Source organism: Cyprinus carpio, chromosome A14 (genome assembly GCF_018340385.1).
Source record: "Cyprinus carpio isolate SPL01 chromosome A14, ASM1834038v1, whole genome shotgun sequence".
NCBI lineage: Eukaryota > Metazoa > Chordata > Actinopteri > Cypriniformes > Cyprinidae > Cyprinus > Cyprinus carpio.
This window is the reverse complement of record NC_056585.1, coordinates 12,069,714-12,084,472: the sequence shown is the minus strand read 5'-3', so window position 1 is coordinate 12,084,472 and position 14,759 is coordinate 12,069,714. Positions and strand designations below refer to the sequence as shown.

Here is a 14,759-nt window from a genome sequence, read left to right as displayed (position 1 = left end):
GTAACCCTCTAAGAATATTTAGTTTACTGTCTTTTTCATTGGTTGTGTTCATTGATGCTTACCTGATCCACGTTGACCGCTTGACGCGGAGGTTGTCGTCTCCTCTTTCAGGAAGCGTCTCTGGCAGCAGATCTCGCGAGAGCTCCGCGGTCGCTCAGCACCAGTCGCTTTTGCAGCAGGGCTGAGGGAGACGGAGAGGCTGCATCATGGCGGACAGAGACAGTGAAAGTGAGCACGGAGGATTCGCCACAGGCCCCGGTCCGATGCAACAGGGCGCTGCATCGCGGCTCCAGCACGACACGGAGGAGCTTGCCTCGAAGCGGGTGGACATCCAGAACAAACGCTTCTATCTGGACGTGAAGCAGAACGCAAAGGGCCGCTTTCTGAAGATAGCAGAGGTCGGGGCCGGGGGAAACAAGAGCCGCCTGACTCTCTCCATGTCCGTCGCCGTGGAGTTCCGCGACTACCTTGGAGACTTCATCGAGCACTACGCCCAGCTGGGCCCCAGCAACCCTGACACGGTGCAGGACGAGCCCAGGAGGGCGCTTAAGAGCGAGTTCCTGGTGCGCGAGAATCGGAAGTACTACATGGATTTGAAGGAGAACCAGAGGGGGAGGTTTCTCCGGATCCGTCAGACCGTCAACCGCGGGCCCGGCCCTGGAACCTCGCAAGGCCAGACCATCGCGCTTCCCGCACAGGGACTCATCGAGTTCCGCGACGCGTTGGCCAAACTCATCGACGACTTCGGCGTGGACGAGGACCCCGCAGAGCTGCCCGAGGGCACGTCGCTGACCGTGGACAACAAGCGCTTCTTCTTCGACGTGGGATCCAACAAGTACGGCGTCTTCATGCGGGTCAGCGAGGTGAAGCCCACCTACCGCAACTCCATCACGGTGCCCTGCAAAGTCTGGTCCAAATTCGGCACGACCTTCTGCAAGTACGCGGACGAGATGAAGAAGATCCAGGAGCGGAGCCGCGAGCGGAGGGCGCGCGAGATGCTACCGGAGGCCCTGCACGGGGACGACGGGGACGAGGACTAATGCACACCTGTGCGCACAGGACGAATAACATGATAATCAGACGTTACTGTAATTTGGGATCGATCTACACACACACACACAACCCTCACAGACTCAAACAGTTGCATCTCTTCACTCATCGCCGGAAGTTACCCACTTACCCACCATTTAACAGTAAGACGCTGCTATCGACAACATGATGTATGAACCGTGTCCAGGATGGTGCAGGAGTGTGTGTATATCCCTCTTTACCCACGTGTGTGACACATTCAAGCTCTTATGCACTGCAAAAATCCTCTTGTTTTCCAGTACAAATATCTAAACATCCTGAAAACCATATATACACACAATTTTATTCAGACCACTCATGACACAGCAAAGAATGTCCATACTAGAAATAAAAAAAATGTCTAGTCAATGGTAAAATGACACTTAATATAAAAACAATACGATTCGATATGCTTTATAAACGCTTAAGCACTGACACCTGTCAATCATGTTGCTTGACAGCGGCTGCTCCATGTTTAAAAACTGATAACCTAATGTTTTGTTGTTGTTGTTGCATATTTTAAAATGAACTTTATTTTTTTTTTAAAGTACGAAAGTGGCATGAAAATGCTGTTTATATTCAGCATGCACACTGGGGTTTCTAACGAGAGCGTGCAAAGTGAGTGACGTCACGGTGGCTTGTTGCTCATTGGAGCATCTGACCCCATTCGAACCTGTACAGTTCTGATTGTCATGTAAATTATTTTAAGGATGCTGTGTATTTGACTGGAAAACAATGATGGACTTTTTTTTTTTTGCAGTATGATACTATTTCCAAAGGTGCAAAATGAAAAAGAGGAAGAAACATATAATCAGTGCTCACTTTTGACTTCCAGCACAAAAGCTATTAATTAGGAAGCGTTTGAACCAAAGGTTCAACGTGCAAACGAACATCAGGAGTGAAGGAACAGTGATGCGGGAGTGCTGTGCATATTTTAACATGCACTATTGTTAGATTAATCAATTTATATAAATGGATGTCACCCCTTCTGGTTAGATTTAAAAGGTTCACTTGGTCATTTTTCATTATTTAAGCATTTTTTTTTTGCCTAGTTGCATCATGTTGAGATTACATGACCAGCCAAATTATCAACATAAAACTCAATGTTATTAGTCACTTTCATTTGCAGAATACATTTGTCATGGCAAAAGAAGCTTCATGTCTAACATAAACCCAAAATGACCGAGTGCACCTTGAAGTGCATATGAGGAGATCTAGAGAAGTTGTTTACTCGTTTGCTATTTAAACTCTATAGACAAAGCAAATGAGACTGTTTGTTTGCACGCGACATGCAATGTGTGCTTCGGTAGCCGCACAGCGAAGGCATTGCTAAAACAACCGGTTGACGTCTGTTCCTGTTAAATACGAACCCTGTTGCACCATTGCCCACTTGACATTTGGGCAGACGGTTTCATTGAAGTGCTAACTTAGATATACAAACTATGATTTTGTGAATCAGATGTACTTAGATCCTTATGAAATTGCCCACGTTTTCTGTGGGAACTCCTCTTTATTTTTTGGGGTGGGGTGGGGTGGGAGGGTACTCAAAAAGGAGCTGTCCACTAGTGCGAGTTGTGTTAATACCTGCGCGGAGCATCCTCTACAACGTCAAAAAAAAAAAAACAACTGGTGCCTTATATTCTCCACACGTTTACATGCTTTACGTGTTCGATCTTTTTCTTTCCGGTCGCTGTTTGTCTTTCTTTGTCGTTCGGGGTCACAACAGCGTAGCTGCTGTACCGCTCGTGGAGCTTTTTCGATGATGACTTCGACAAGCCAATCAGAGAAAGAGGCGTTGCTGGGAGAAGAACGATGATGTCATTATCAAACAGCGCTGACGTAAACATGGATGTGCTGCGTTCATGTCATATCAGAATTACTTTGGTTCTCCGTGGCGGTGCTCAAAGGCCAAATCGATTCGCGGTTTTGTCATTGATGCCAGCCTACGTGAAAATTTTTAAATGATGACTTATGTAGTTTTTGTTCTTTTTGATTGTAACATAAGTCACCTAAAGACGGTGGAGGTCTGCTCCTCGTGCTTCGTGAAAAAAATATATAAATTAATTAAAAAAGTAACAGGTTAAAAAAAAAAAAAAACAAAGCTGCGTGTACAAAAAAAAACTAAAAAAAAAAAAAAAATGCGTGATAAGTTTGTATGTATGTTTCTTGCTACAGCCCAGCGTTATGCTAATGTAGGCCTATATTCGTAGACTTACGGCCGAGGCAGTAGCCTGTATGATTTTTTTGTATGGTGCTAATATCCCCATTCGTGGGATTTTTTTCTGCCGGTCTTATCAGTTGCTGAATTCATTTGTTGTCAATCTCGTCACATCGCACCTTGAGATTTTACTTTTCTCACTAAAGTTACAATGCTAACATTTCAGTATCTTGTGCAATAGGCTGCGTGCCAATGGCGGCGTTGCCCCAAATTCAGTCCCGCCGCCGGTTCAAGTCCCTCTTTGGACCCCCAAAGCAAAACAATTTCCCGAGAGATCTTATAATAGGTACTCTATTCAATGCCTGATTGGAAATCCTACAAAATCGCTGAATGATGTTGCGATAACTATGAAAATATGACTCTTTTAAAGTTACACATATGTAACCGAAGCTACAAATGGTCAAATTAAACATTTCTCATTCTTTTTTTTTTTTGTTAATTCAGTTGTATAATCCAGGTGATTAGAACGTTAACTCAACTTCAACACTACAAAAGCATTACCAGAAATACTACATTGAGGATCTAGAAAACAATAATGCAGTGTTTTTGAACAGGCATTACTGATGGCTACCTCTTGGGGTCCGAGGGGGATCAGATTCTGCGGGATGATTGAATGTTGAGCGACATCGGCATTCTATGTATGTGGATACTTGTCCCCTGCAACAACAAAAATGTATGCATGAGGCTCGCTGTAATTGAAACATTTTTTCTGCATATTAAACTAACCTTTTTGACTGCCCAAGTCAAAGTTGAGGGTGTATTCTAGTAACATAACCGGTCACAACAAACAGGGGCCGTCTGAAAACACCTGCGTATATACAGCGGCAAATCTGCTCTCCGCCAATCAGATACAATCCTGTGTGACCTAAAAATACAGTGATGTAGTCACTTCAAAAGCTTCTTGTTGGTTTGATACTCTGTTGCTAATATATATGTTTTTTTTTAGCCAATGTTAAATGCACAATGCTTCAGTCAGAGATATTCATAACTATTTATTTAATCAAATATCTTGTGAATGTTGTTAGGAAAAAGATAAAGACGTTTTTTTTTTTTTCTCAATCCCTCTCTCGATAAACGCCAGCTCACTAGTATTGCAGGTAAAAGCCTGTTGCTGTCAGACCCAAACGTCACAAATACTCAGATATGTGGGTTTTTGTGAAAACGAGACCTTCGTGTCTACTGAAGCCACCAGCCTACAGACAGTTTGAAGGTTTCCAGCCACAGACCTCCATGCTAAAGGTCTGTTTCGTGCTAAGCACATGAGGAAATCTATCGGGGATCAAGGCTGACATTATTCCTGCAGAGCGTTTGGTCTCTTGTTTACCACGGCACAATATTAAAGCATACATACGCACTTTGTCTCGCTCGATTTGCCCTCACATCTCTGAGAATCTGAAACAGCATGCTTCTCTTGTACGGACTATTTTAGCTCTGTTTGTACATGGTTATATTTCTTTTCCTCTTGAGACCGGTAAGCAAATCTTTTTCCTATCACTGCCCAGATCCGATTATGAAAACTGTTCAATGTGTGCCACTGTGCGAAATCTAAACTGGAAGTAACATTTAAGGGTGTTTCCTAGTGATGCAAAAACACACCCTCGAAGCCCTAGATCAAATACGCACGTTTTAAGTCAATCGTGAAGGTGCTATTGGGTACTAAATGGCTCAATCCTGTCCGGGTGGCATCGCAGAGACTTTCTCATTTAATAGTGTTCGAGCTCTCCACCAGCAGAGACCTGTATTGGTTTGATGCACAACATGCTGTGGGGACAAAAATAAAAAATTAGATGGTACTCCGACTCCATGCTGGACTGGAATAGCGATTTCAGTCTTTCCTCCAATTCCAGGTGCTGATTCGAAGCATCACCTGTCCTTAATGAGCAGAACTGAACTAATGGAGCTGCACAGACACCTTAAAGCCCTCCCGCATCTGCGGTTTCCAATACGAAGAGCGAAACGCAACCTTTTAACTTGATCTATGTGTGAATCTCATGAAGTGTGTGTGTGCCATGATACGTCCCCTTCCCTGTTAAACCACGGCCAGTCACCAACTTGGATTAGTTCTCATACTTCACGTTCCTTCGATCTCACAAGCTCAAGGCTTTGACCTGCTTAGCATGTAACTGTGAGCGTTTTGCGTATTAAGCAGACTGTCTGGGAGGGGTCCTGCATCGAGGGTCAGTGCACAAGGAGGGTATTCACATATCCCACCAACCATTTCCTTTTTATTCCCTATCAAATGTGTTGTACTTAAAAATATATATATATGACCTGTGATGTGTGTGTATATATGGTTTGTTACATATGATGCTCCTCTTTATTAAAAAAGATATAGCATATAAAATGAAATATATAAATATGTATATGATTCCTATATATGTGTTCCTATATTCATAGGGGATATATATATAGGAAAAAGCATATTGCTGTTTTTTTTCCTTTGTATTTTATACTTACAGAAAGCATTGAATCAAATGGATAAAATCCTTGCACTTTAAATATATAAAGAAAATTTAAAAAAAAATCAGCATATTATTTTTGATAGGTGACCTCACGTTCAAAGATTCTATAATTACTTTCCAGGCTTTGTGACAATTGCTGTTTGGCAGAAATCTATGAAGTTCTTCTACATATTGAAGTCTATTTTGTCTGTGTTGCAGAAGGTTTACTAAAGTAAATTGCATGATGACTAAGTAGTGCACCAACTGTTATTTTCTTTAGTTGGTTAAAAATGTCTAATGAAAAAATACTGTGATTATTCTCATGTGTGTACCCATGTTAAACTTAAGTCATACATTCGAAGGTATTCTGTTCAGCCTTTCCTATAACATGAATATGGTGCTTAAATTGCTTAGAAATGCCATCGTGTTCCACTCTTCTTCATTGCCACAACGTTCCTCCTCATCCTCTGTTTGTTCCCTTGGCTGTTTGCGTGTTCTCACAACTTTATTCAGATTTACGTTTCTTGGTAACAAGTGTGTTTTTGTACAGGTACGTATGTTGTTCTTGAGTTGGAAAGCCTTTGTGTCTGAAAATGACTAATTGCAATAAATCATCCATTCCTCCCTGGCAATGATTGGGTTTTTTTGTGTGTGTGTTTGTGTGTGCGTTGTTTAATTATCAGCTCAGTTCCAGTGGCATTTTAAAGAAATAGTTGACCCAAAAATTACAATTCTCTCATTAAAGTTATTTGGACCCCATTGAATTAACTTTTGTGAACCACAAAAAGTCATATAGGTTTGAAACCACATGAGGGTGAGTTTATGCTGACAGTTTTCATTTTTGGGTTAATTATCTGTTCATAGTGTCAAGCTAGTACAGAACATGCAAACATGAAACTAATACTTATGTAAAAATGCAAATGGCTTTAAAATAACCTATTTTAACCCATGTGTTTTCAATTGAAACAGGACTTGCATGCAGGACAGAACAATCTTCTTTCTATTGTTTATGTCAGTTGGGAGACATGCTTCTTCAAATTGCAATGCTTAGTTTGCTTAGAATAAGCTTCAGCATCTAGCTTTCAAATGACTTCAGTATTAACAGACAGACTAAAAGCCACAAAATTATAATTCTGACTTCTGGATATTAAAGAGCTGCCCAACAAACTAAGTACTGTAAAACCAGTGAAAGCCATCAATGCCAATGTTCTCATTTTAGGTTCTAAAGTCTATTCCAGGCAATGCACTTGGGATAGAATTAGAAAACACTTGTATTATATGCAAATGGTTGGCTACAAAGGTTGTAAATGTGTTATCAGGTCTGGCCTACACCTGAGGCTACATTTTCTAGAAATATCTGAAATTGAAATTCAGGATAAATCTTCACAAAACACATTTCATGAACTGTGAAGCCTAAAAACAATCGGCAGAAATAAAAAATAAATAAATATTGAAGTTAGGCTATAAATGAACTACACAACTAAGCTTCTAACAACTCTTTCGAACTTTATTTGAAATAAAGATTGTGAGTAGATGAGTTTACCTGTTTGGTATGATGATGCTTAATGTCGCCAACAACCTCTATAGTCCTATTTACCATTTGTTAGCAAACGGCTTTTTCAAGATGAGAAGAAGCTTTAACATATATAATGATGTATTCATATTGCCGAATAAAAAGTGAAAATATCTTGAGCTTGCTTTAACCATAGACCTTATTTCAGGTATTTAACCAAAAACTCACTCAAAAAAAAAAAAGGTGCAAAAATACTGAATTGTTTCTAGGTTTTAGGACTCATTGACATTTTAGACTTGTGAAAATGAAAACAAAAAGTCTATGAGAACACAACACATAATCCGTGTCTTATCGTGGGTGATTATTCAGTGCATGTGATTTCAAAGGAGACCTGCTTCCTCTAAAATGACTTTGTTTTCAACCAATGTCACCAAGTGGAAGTAAAATGGGTTGCCGTTTCATGTTGACTTGAAGATTTGATGCCTTTGATTTGTTAATTGGTAATACCCGCTTAATAATAATGTGTGTAATAGAATTTCCCAAGAAAATCTATGATTTTGCATTAAAATAAAGACATTAAATATGAGAAGAAAGATGTACCAGTGATGTTCTGCAAGAAAGTATTAATGCAACACTTGGCAAATGAGCGCCTACTAACCTGTGTGGCAGAAATAAGGACTTTAAATGAGATGAAACACACAGACTCCTTTCACGCAGGAGGAGATGGTGAAATAATCATCACAATCTTTTATTACAACAGCGTCTGAGTTCTACCCTAAACGGGAAAATCATGTTAGCACAACAGCCAAAGCGAAAAGAAGGCTATAGAGGTCCCTTTAAGAAAGCCATTACTAAGAATGTATAAAATTGCAGCTCTAATGTCATTCCACATCCATAAAGCATAAAAGAGCCAAAGCTCATTCTCTCACTTTCAAACTCCTCATGCTTTACAACAGGACTATAAAAATCTACTTGCACTTGCTCAAAGTTTGTACCGTTAAGTTTCAGAGTCCTATTTGGTGGCTCAAGAACAATTATCTTCTTCCAAAGTGATACGTTTCCAGGATTGAGCCGTTTCGATTCGCTACAGCGATTCAGATGAAGAGGCAGGGAGGTTCATGGTGTGTTGTTTGCAGTCCTGCTGCTCAATATTCAGTCCAGGTTGAATTTTCTGCAGGCACATAGAAACACATAGAGGCTTTGTGGTCCATTGAATAGAGAAAATGAGGGCGTCGCTTTCAGTCCGAAATGTTTTTCCTCTTCGTCACTGTTTTGCATACTCAAACTCAACTTGCAGTCTTCCTTCCTCGCTTGTGCGCATACAATGTCCCATACCCTGTCCCGTGTTAAGACACTGTATTTTCCAACATGAGATATATATCCCTGGATCCATTAATCAACTGTCAGCTCCTCAGTTAAGATAGTAAAAAAAAAAAACAACAAAAAAAACAACGGTGCAGGTTAAACTAATCAAGGGTCAAATGTAGTCATCTTTACAAGCGTCTTCCTGCTATATGGTCTCCAAAAGGAGAATATAAATTTACAATTAATAAATATAACATAATAAATAATTACAAGGGGGTAGTTATATAACACTACAAACAGCCCACGTGAATCTTTACATGCACCCAAACGTGCGGCAAAGCCCTTAAACTGGCCACTTCATGAGACCGATACTGTGAGCATTTCACAAGTACATCAAATGCTACATCTAAACCAGACCTGTCAATCAGGAAGCCATTACCACACACAGCCTTGGGATGCACACACGTTGTGATGTCATAAAGAATGTCAAACACTGCCAAATGATGTCATGATTTATTTAAAGGTGAAAAAAGTGTCAATTCTGTGCCACAACGGAACTTCAATTTTGACTTATCAAACAGATTTTCAGAACTCTCCCTGCCTGCCATTGGTCAGTCAAATGTTTTTGTAGGCCAAAACCTGAAAAAAATGGCATTTTATGGATTTTTAAAAAAAATTTTTTATAAAGAATGAAAGTGTTGTTTGTAGGTTAATAATGGAGAAGTTGAAGTCATGTGACCACGGTGTAATTCACTCATAGCCTATGTTTAGCTTTTTACATTTGTTGATTATATTTAGGTTTCAAAATTCATACAATTTTTCCATTTCTTAAGATTATTATGTTGAATAAAGTATATAAGAATCATAAACTTTTGTCTGTCATAGAGCCTATTTTCTGCAATAAAGTTTTTGTTGAGGGAAGCAGGGTTATGCAAACTTTCAGGTTGGCCTACAAAATACACCATCACTGCAGCGCTTTATTGGCTGAGCTATTGTTACCCTGTCTGCCAGGTTGAACTTTTTGGGGGGAAAAAAATACTTATTGCCATCTCTGCATATAAACTGACTTTAACATTGACAAATTCTGTCTTCAAAGTCATTCCAAAACCTGTATGACTTTCCTTCTTATGCATAACACAAAAAAATATGTTTTGAAAAATGTCTCAGGCAGTTTTCTTTTTTTTTTCTTTCATACAATGAAAGTAAATGGGGAATGATTGTTTAGGCCCCAACATTCTTTAAAATATCTTCTATGTTCCTCAGAAGAAAATCGTACAGATTTGGAACAATATAAGGGTCAGATGTTTCCTTTTTGGCTTAACTGTGCCTTTAACGGAATCTCAATGAATCTCTTTGTGTGTCAAAGTAAAATTCTAAATGACATCACAACGTGGCTGCATGTCACAGTGCATCTTCCGCAATGTATTTTTGTAATTCCACAGTTCACTTTCTCTTGACTTTAGTATATGCATTGTTGTCATTTCTTCCCCACTTATACAGTCTTGGGTCCTCCTCATTTTTTTTTCGGTTTGGTTTGGCACATAATACCATGTTCATAGCATTATCAATAATGTTTATCTGTGTTGTAGTAATAATACTATTAATACATATAATGGTCATAATAGAACTTACTGTACATTAAAATAATAAGGACATTATTATACTGCTACGTTTGCATTTCTCTCGACTCTGTCTCACATATTCAAACCCACTGCAGTCAGGCTCAAACGTGAGTGTGTCACATGAGTTCAGAGGTCAAAGAAGGCTCTTCAGCTATTGTGCTGTGGGGCGTGTTTATGACCAGCCCGTCCGTTGACCCCCTGACCTTGGCTGATTGACGGGCTGGACTGAGTTTTGCGCAGGTAACCTTCTTTCCCCTCCCCACTGAACAGACTGGCTTCAATCTTATCCAAGTCATCACTTCCTGTGCGAAACTTGGCCTGCAGAAGACTGATGTACGTCTCATAGCGACATTTCTGCAGACATAGAAAAAAATAAAGATTAAAATGGCTTTAAATTAAAATTAATGGTGTTGTTTAGCAAAAATAATTACACACACAGAGTTTTTCCCTGTTGTAGGCAAAAATGTTACATATATGTGATTTAAATCAGTGGTTCTCAAATGCTTTTGCTTTAGGACCCAGATTAGGAGTCTTTCAGACCACATAAATTTTTATTTATAATTTTTTTTTTTTTTTTAGAAAAAGTAAACAAAAATGTCCTTGAAATCTAACGATGTAATATTCATAGATTTTATTAATTATCATTATAAGTATTAGTATTATTAACCTGTTTGTTAATTTTCTAAATTCTGATAATGCATGCATAAAACCTACAGTATATCTTCATTTTAACTTGTTTATTGTAGTATAGGTCATATAACCTTTGACAATAAGAAGAAAATACACATGAAAAGTTTTCTCCTCCTTTTTAAGAGTTGGTAGCCAATTTGTTTTGCTATTATAATCATGCACGATTATATGCTTAGTTTGCATTTTCTTTTCTATTTGTAATTTGCATTATTTTTCCCTGTTGACCAAGACTTGTGACCTCATTTTTGGTCACGACCCACCAGGTTGGGAACCACTGTTTTTACAGATGCTATTTTGTGACCAAATGAGTATTTAATCAGTATTCTTTATCATCCTATGAGCTCTGAGACAGATGACTTTGTATTGGTCTGACCTCATAGGGTTAAATAGTGCTCTTTGATTCGATACTCTTCTGATTCTTTGCTCTTGGGTGTCAGATCTGGTGGGGGCTCCTCTTGTGTTCCTCCAATTCCAGAGAAACCTGCTTCAATTTGTTCTCATGGGACTTCAGTTGCTCTTCCTGCATAAATGAGAAACTATTTTTTATTAATTATTATAAAAAGAGGTTTTTGAATAACAAGAGGGTGAGAATCATCACCCCAGAATATATATATATATATATATATATATATATATATATATATATATATATTTGTACAGTACATTTGTCAAACTGGAAAAGGAACCCCACTGCATCATGGGATACAGTATTCCTGTAGATTGTTTGTGCAATATTTTAAACACCGATGTTCAATAAATAGTTTGGCTCTCATTAGTTCAATATCATCATCAAATTTCTTAAATTCTTCCACTGCGTAATGAAGTTCACTAGAGTCTGTAGCTGTATTTGTGCACCTGGTTGAGTCTAGTGGTGGATGAAGGCAGTAGCGGTCTGCAGAATTTCTTCATGGAGCCAATGGCAGCGGGAAAAGCAGGAGCCGAGAAAAGAGCAGCGACCAGATTAATCCTGAAAATCCATGACATCATCTCCTCTTCACTCCTACACACACACATTTAAAGGAAGAGTCAAACAACAAGTAAGCAAAGAATGAAAGCAATCTGACCCCTAGTACTCTGTGACACAGTGGACTGTTAACTAACCAACTACAATAAAAGGAAAAAGAAAGAAAAAAAAAAAACGATTTTCGGAGCAGCTGAAGAGGCATGATGCTTACGGGGCCTGCAGCAGGAAAACCCTCCAGTCCGAGGGTCTTGAGTTTGAGGACGTTCTGTTTTTTGCTGTAGTCACATGCCCTGGTAGCAAGAGCGTGGTGAACCCGTACTGCATTCTTCAGGTCCACCTCTGACAGATCTTTATCAGGCTTGTACTCATCCTGACCATACGATGGAGACAGAGAGAAGAATGAGTCAAAGCAACAATGAAGATAAATGATAGAGAGACAATGGCTGCATTCCAAAACCCTACTGAGCTGGCCAAAGTAGGCGGCATTTTAAGGCACCACAAAGGCATTTCCCAAAGTAAGCAGCATAACATGATTAGATAATTATGCTGTCTTACAAGAAATCAGCTTTTGACCAAATTGTTAAAACAGTAGAGACTGGTCTTTCACACAATTAGAAAAAATGCATTTATTTCATTCAGTATTGAAAAGCACTACTAAAACAAGCTTGTTTACCTATTATTTGTGTCTGCTGTCTATTGTGCATGCTTACTAGAGTAACTTAGCAGCATGCTAATGTCTAACTCCTCTAAAATCAAGACCCTTCACCAGGAGTTTGATTGACAGGCCATCTGACCAATCATAAGGCCAAATCTGTCATTTTGTCCAACAAACAAACCAGACAGGAGAGTTTAATAGATTAACGTTGATGGACTTGAACTTGAAAATTGGTGTGTGTTGACATTTCTGTGGCGGAAAAAAAAGATACCTTCTGATGTTCATTCATATTTTTTTTGTGCTATAACTAGTAAAGAGAGGATAGTGAGATGATTTCAGTTTCACGTGTCTATGCTTGGCGAACTGGTTTTCTTGTTTGTGAAGATCAATTCTAAGTCGAGTTTCCTTGTCTGCTTGTGTGGACTTTGCTGCTTTTGTAGTGTGTTTTCAAATCAGGTTATCATTAACTACACATTGAAATAACATTATCCAATTAATGTGAAGTTTCACATTATTTAATTGAAATAAAAGCTGAAATATTAATAAAACTAAATCGAAAAAGTTAAACTAAATAAAAATGAGAAATGTTACCTTGAGAATTAACTTGGTGTTGAAGCACTCAAACGCGTAAAAATAATAACTGTAAAGTCCAACTCGCAACAATTTGAATAAAATATAATTTGGAAAACAGTTAATTTATGGCATTCATCTTTTAATGTTGTGTGATCTTTTCTAAATCTTTGTAAATATTCTTTAGTATTAGTATTAATGTATTACTATTATTTATTTATTTATTAGTCTATTATTTATCTTACTTGTTATGTATTTATTTAATTATTTTTCTTCTCTACCCTTAAGTCTAAAACCAGGGGGTGGGATGGGTTTCTAAATTTGTACAGTTTGCTTTTTGCTTGATACTACTGTGTTAACAGAAAAAATCTTCAATAAACAGTTGTTAAAAAAAACGAAAAAGAAATACCAATAATTAAACCTAAACAGTAATAAAAAAATAATAAATAAATAACAACCAACAATAAAGCACATAACCAATTCAAACACGAAAACTGAAATCAAAATATTAATAAAATATAAGAAAAACTAGCATCGTACTTACTAGTAAAAACTAGTAATCAGGATATAAATAGTCTAAACTCTTGGACTTATAACATAATGAGTCTAAAAAGTGATTATAAACTTGTAAACTGTATAAGAAAACTGGTAAAAATCAGCAATCAGTGTAGTGGGCTCTTGTTGGACACTTTGGCAAATGCAGTTGGTTGTCTGACTATTCCTTGCACATATTATCAAGTACACATACTGCAAAATATAGCATGACTGTGAGTGGTGTGAGTGTGGGAAGTGGATTTAAATTACTTTTCGCAGGTAAAGAATCATCCCCTTCAGCACGGCATAAATAAAACTTCTTCCAGCCTCTGCGTCCCTCTCGGGGCTGCAGAGAGACAGAATAAAGAGAAAAAAAGTGTGTAAGAGAGAGACAGAATAGAGGCCACTTCACTAATGAGCTCTGCTGTTGTTTGCTGCAGCACAAGTCCAGGAAAGAAAATCTCTAGAACCAACTTCACTGCTCGCCAATGAACTCCACCAGACTGGAAGATACAACCTGATTGTTTTAATTAAAGCAGCTGAAATTATTCAACAGAATAAATTTTGGCGGGTCACTAAATAATAATGATTTATTGCATTCCTGAAATGACATCAGCTCTGCTCCAAAGCTTCAACTCAAAAGCGCTTTGCTGTTTGCTGCCTATGGAGGCAGCTACCTTGAAAGACAACATGCTAACCATCATGGAACCTTGTAAGTGACCTATTTGGAGATGTTCTATATCAGAAGTGCTGCCCACACAAAATACAAACAATGCTCTGCATAGCAGATCTGACTTGTTTTTTAACAGAGTCTAACATTAGCATGTTGATATTGGTGTGATAGTAATCAGCATAAAAATACACAGCACCCATAATATAAAATCTTTAAATAAATAATATGTAAAATACTTATAAAATATAAAAAAAATACAATGTAAAAATATGTTTGAATATGTTTGTTAGAATTAATTAGTATTAATTTTTTATATATTTTATATATAATTTTAAATAATTTATTATACTTAGTTTGTATAAATTTGTATGAAAGAATCTTATTAGTGAAATTAAGACAGACATACACATCTGATGCCTTAAAATGTTGCCTTAATGGGCAGCACACTACGTATTGTAAGTGGGAACAGAGACATGATTTTTACCTTTGTGTTTGTTTGTTTATTT

The 14,759-nt window shown here is 38.1% G+C and overlaps 2 protein-coding genes and 1 pseudogene across 2 annotated transcripts in view; 2 read left to right on the top strand and 1 right to left on the bottom strand.

The window, feature by feature from the left end:
• Nucleotides 1–14,759, top strand: part of LOC109066939 (sorting nexin-25) — an 825,452-nt gene that overhangs the window by 226,432 nt on the left and 584,261 nt on the right. The gene's annotated exons all lie outside the window — the stretch shown is intronic.
• On the top strand, nucleotides 121–1,606 carry LOC122147572 (transcriptional activator protein Pur-alpha-like). Its single transcript, XM_042770672.1, has one exon. The coding sequence runs from the start codon at nucleotides 207–209 to the stop codon at nucleotides 1,038–1,040; it is 834 nt and encodes a 277-aa protein (XP_042626606.1). The 5' UTR covers nucleotides 121–206; the 3' UTR covers nucleotides 1,041–1,606.
• Nucleotides 10,209–14,759, bottom strand: part of LOC122147576 — a 35,618-nt pseudogene continuing 31,067 nt past the window's right edge.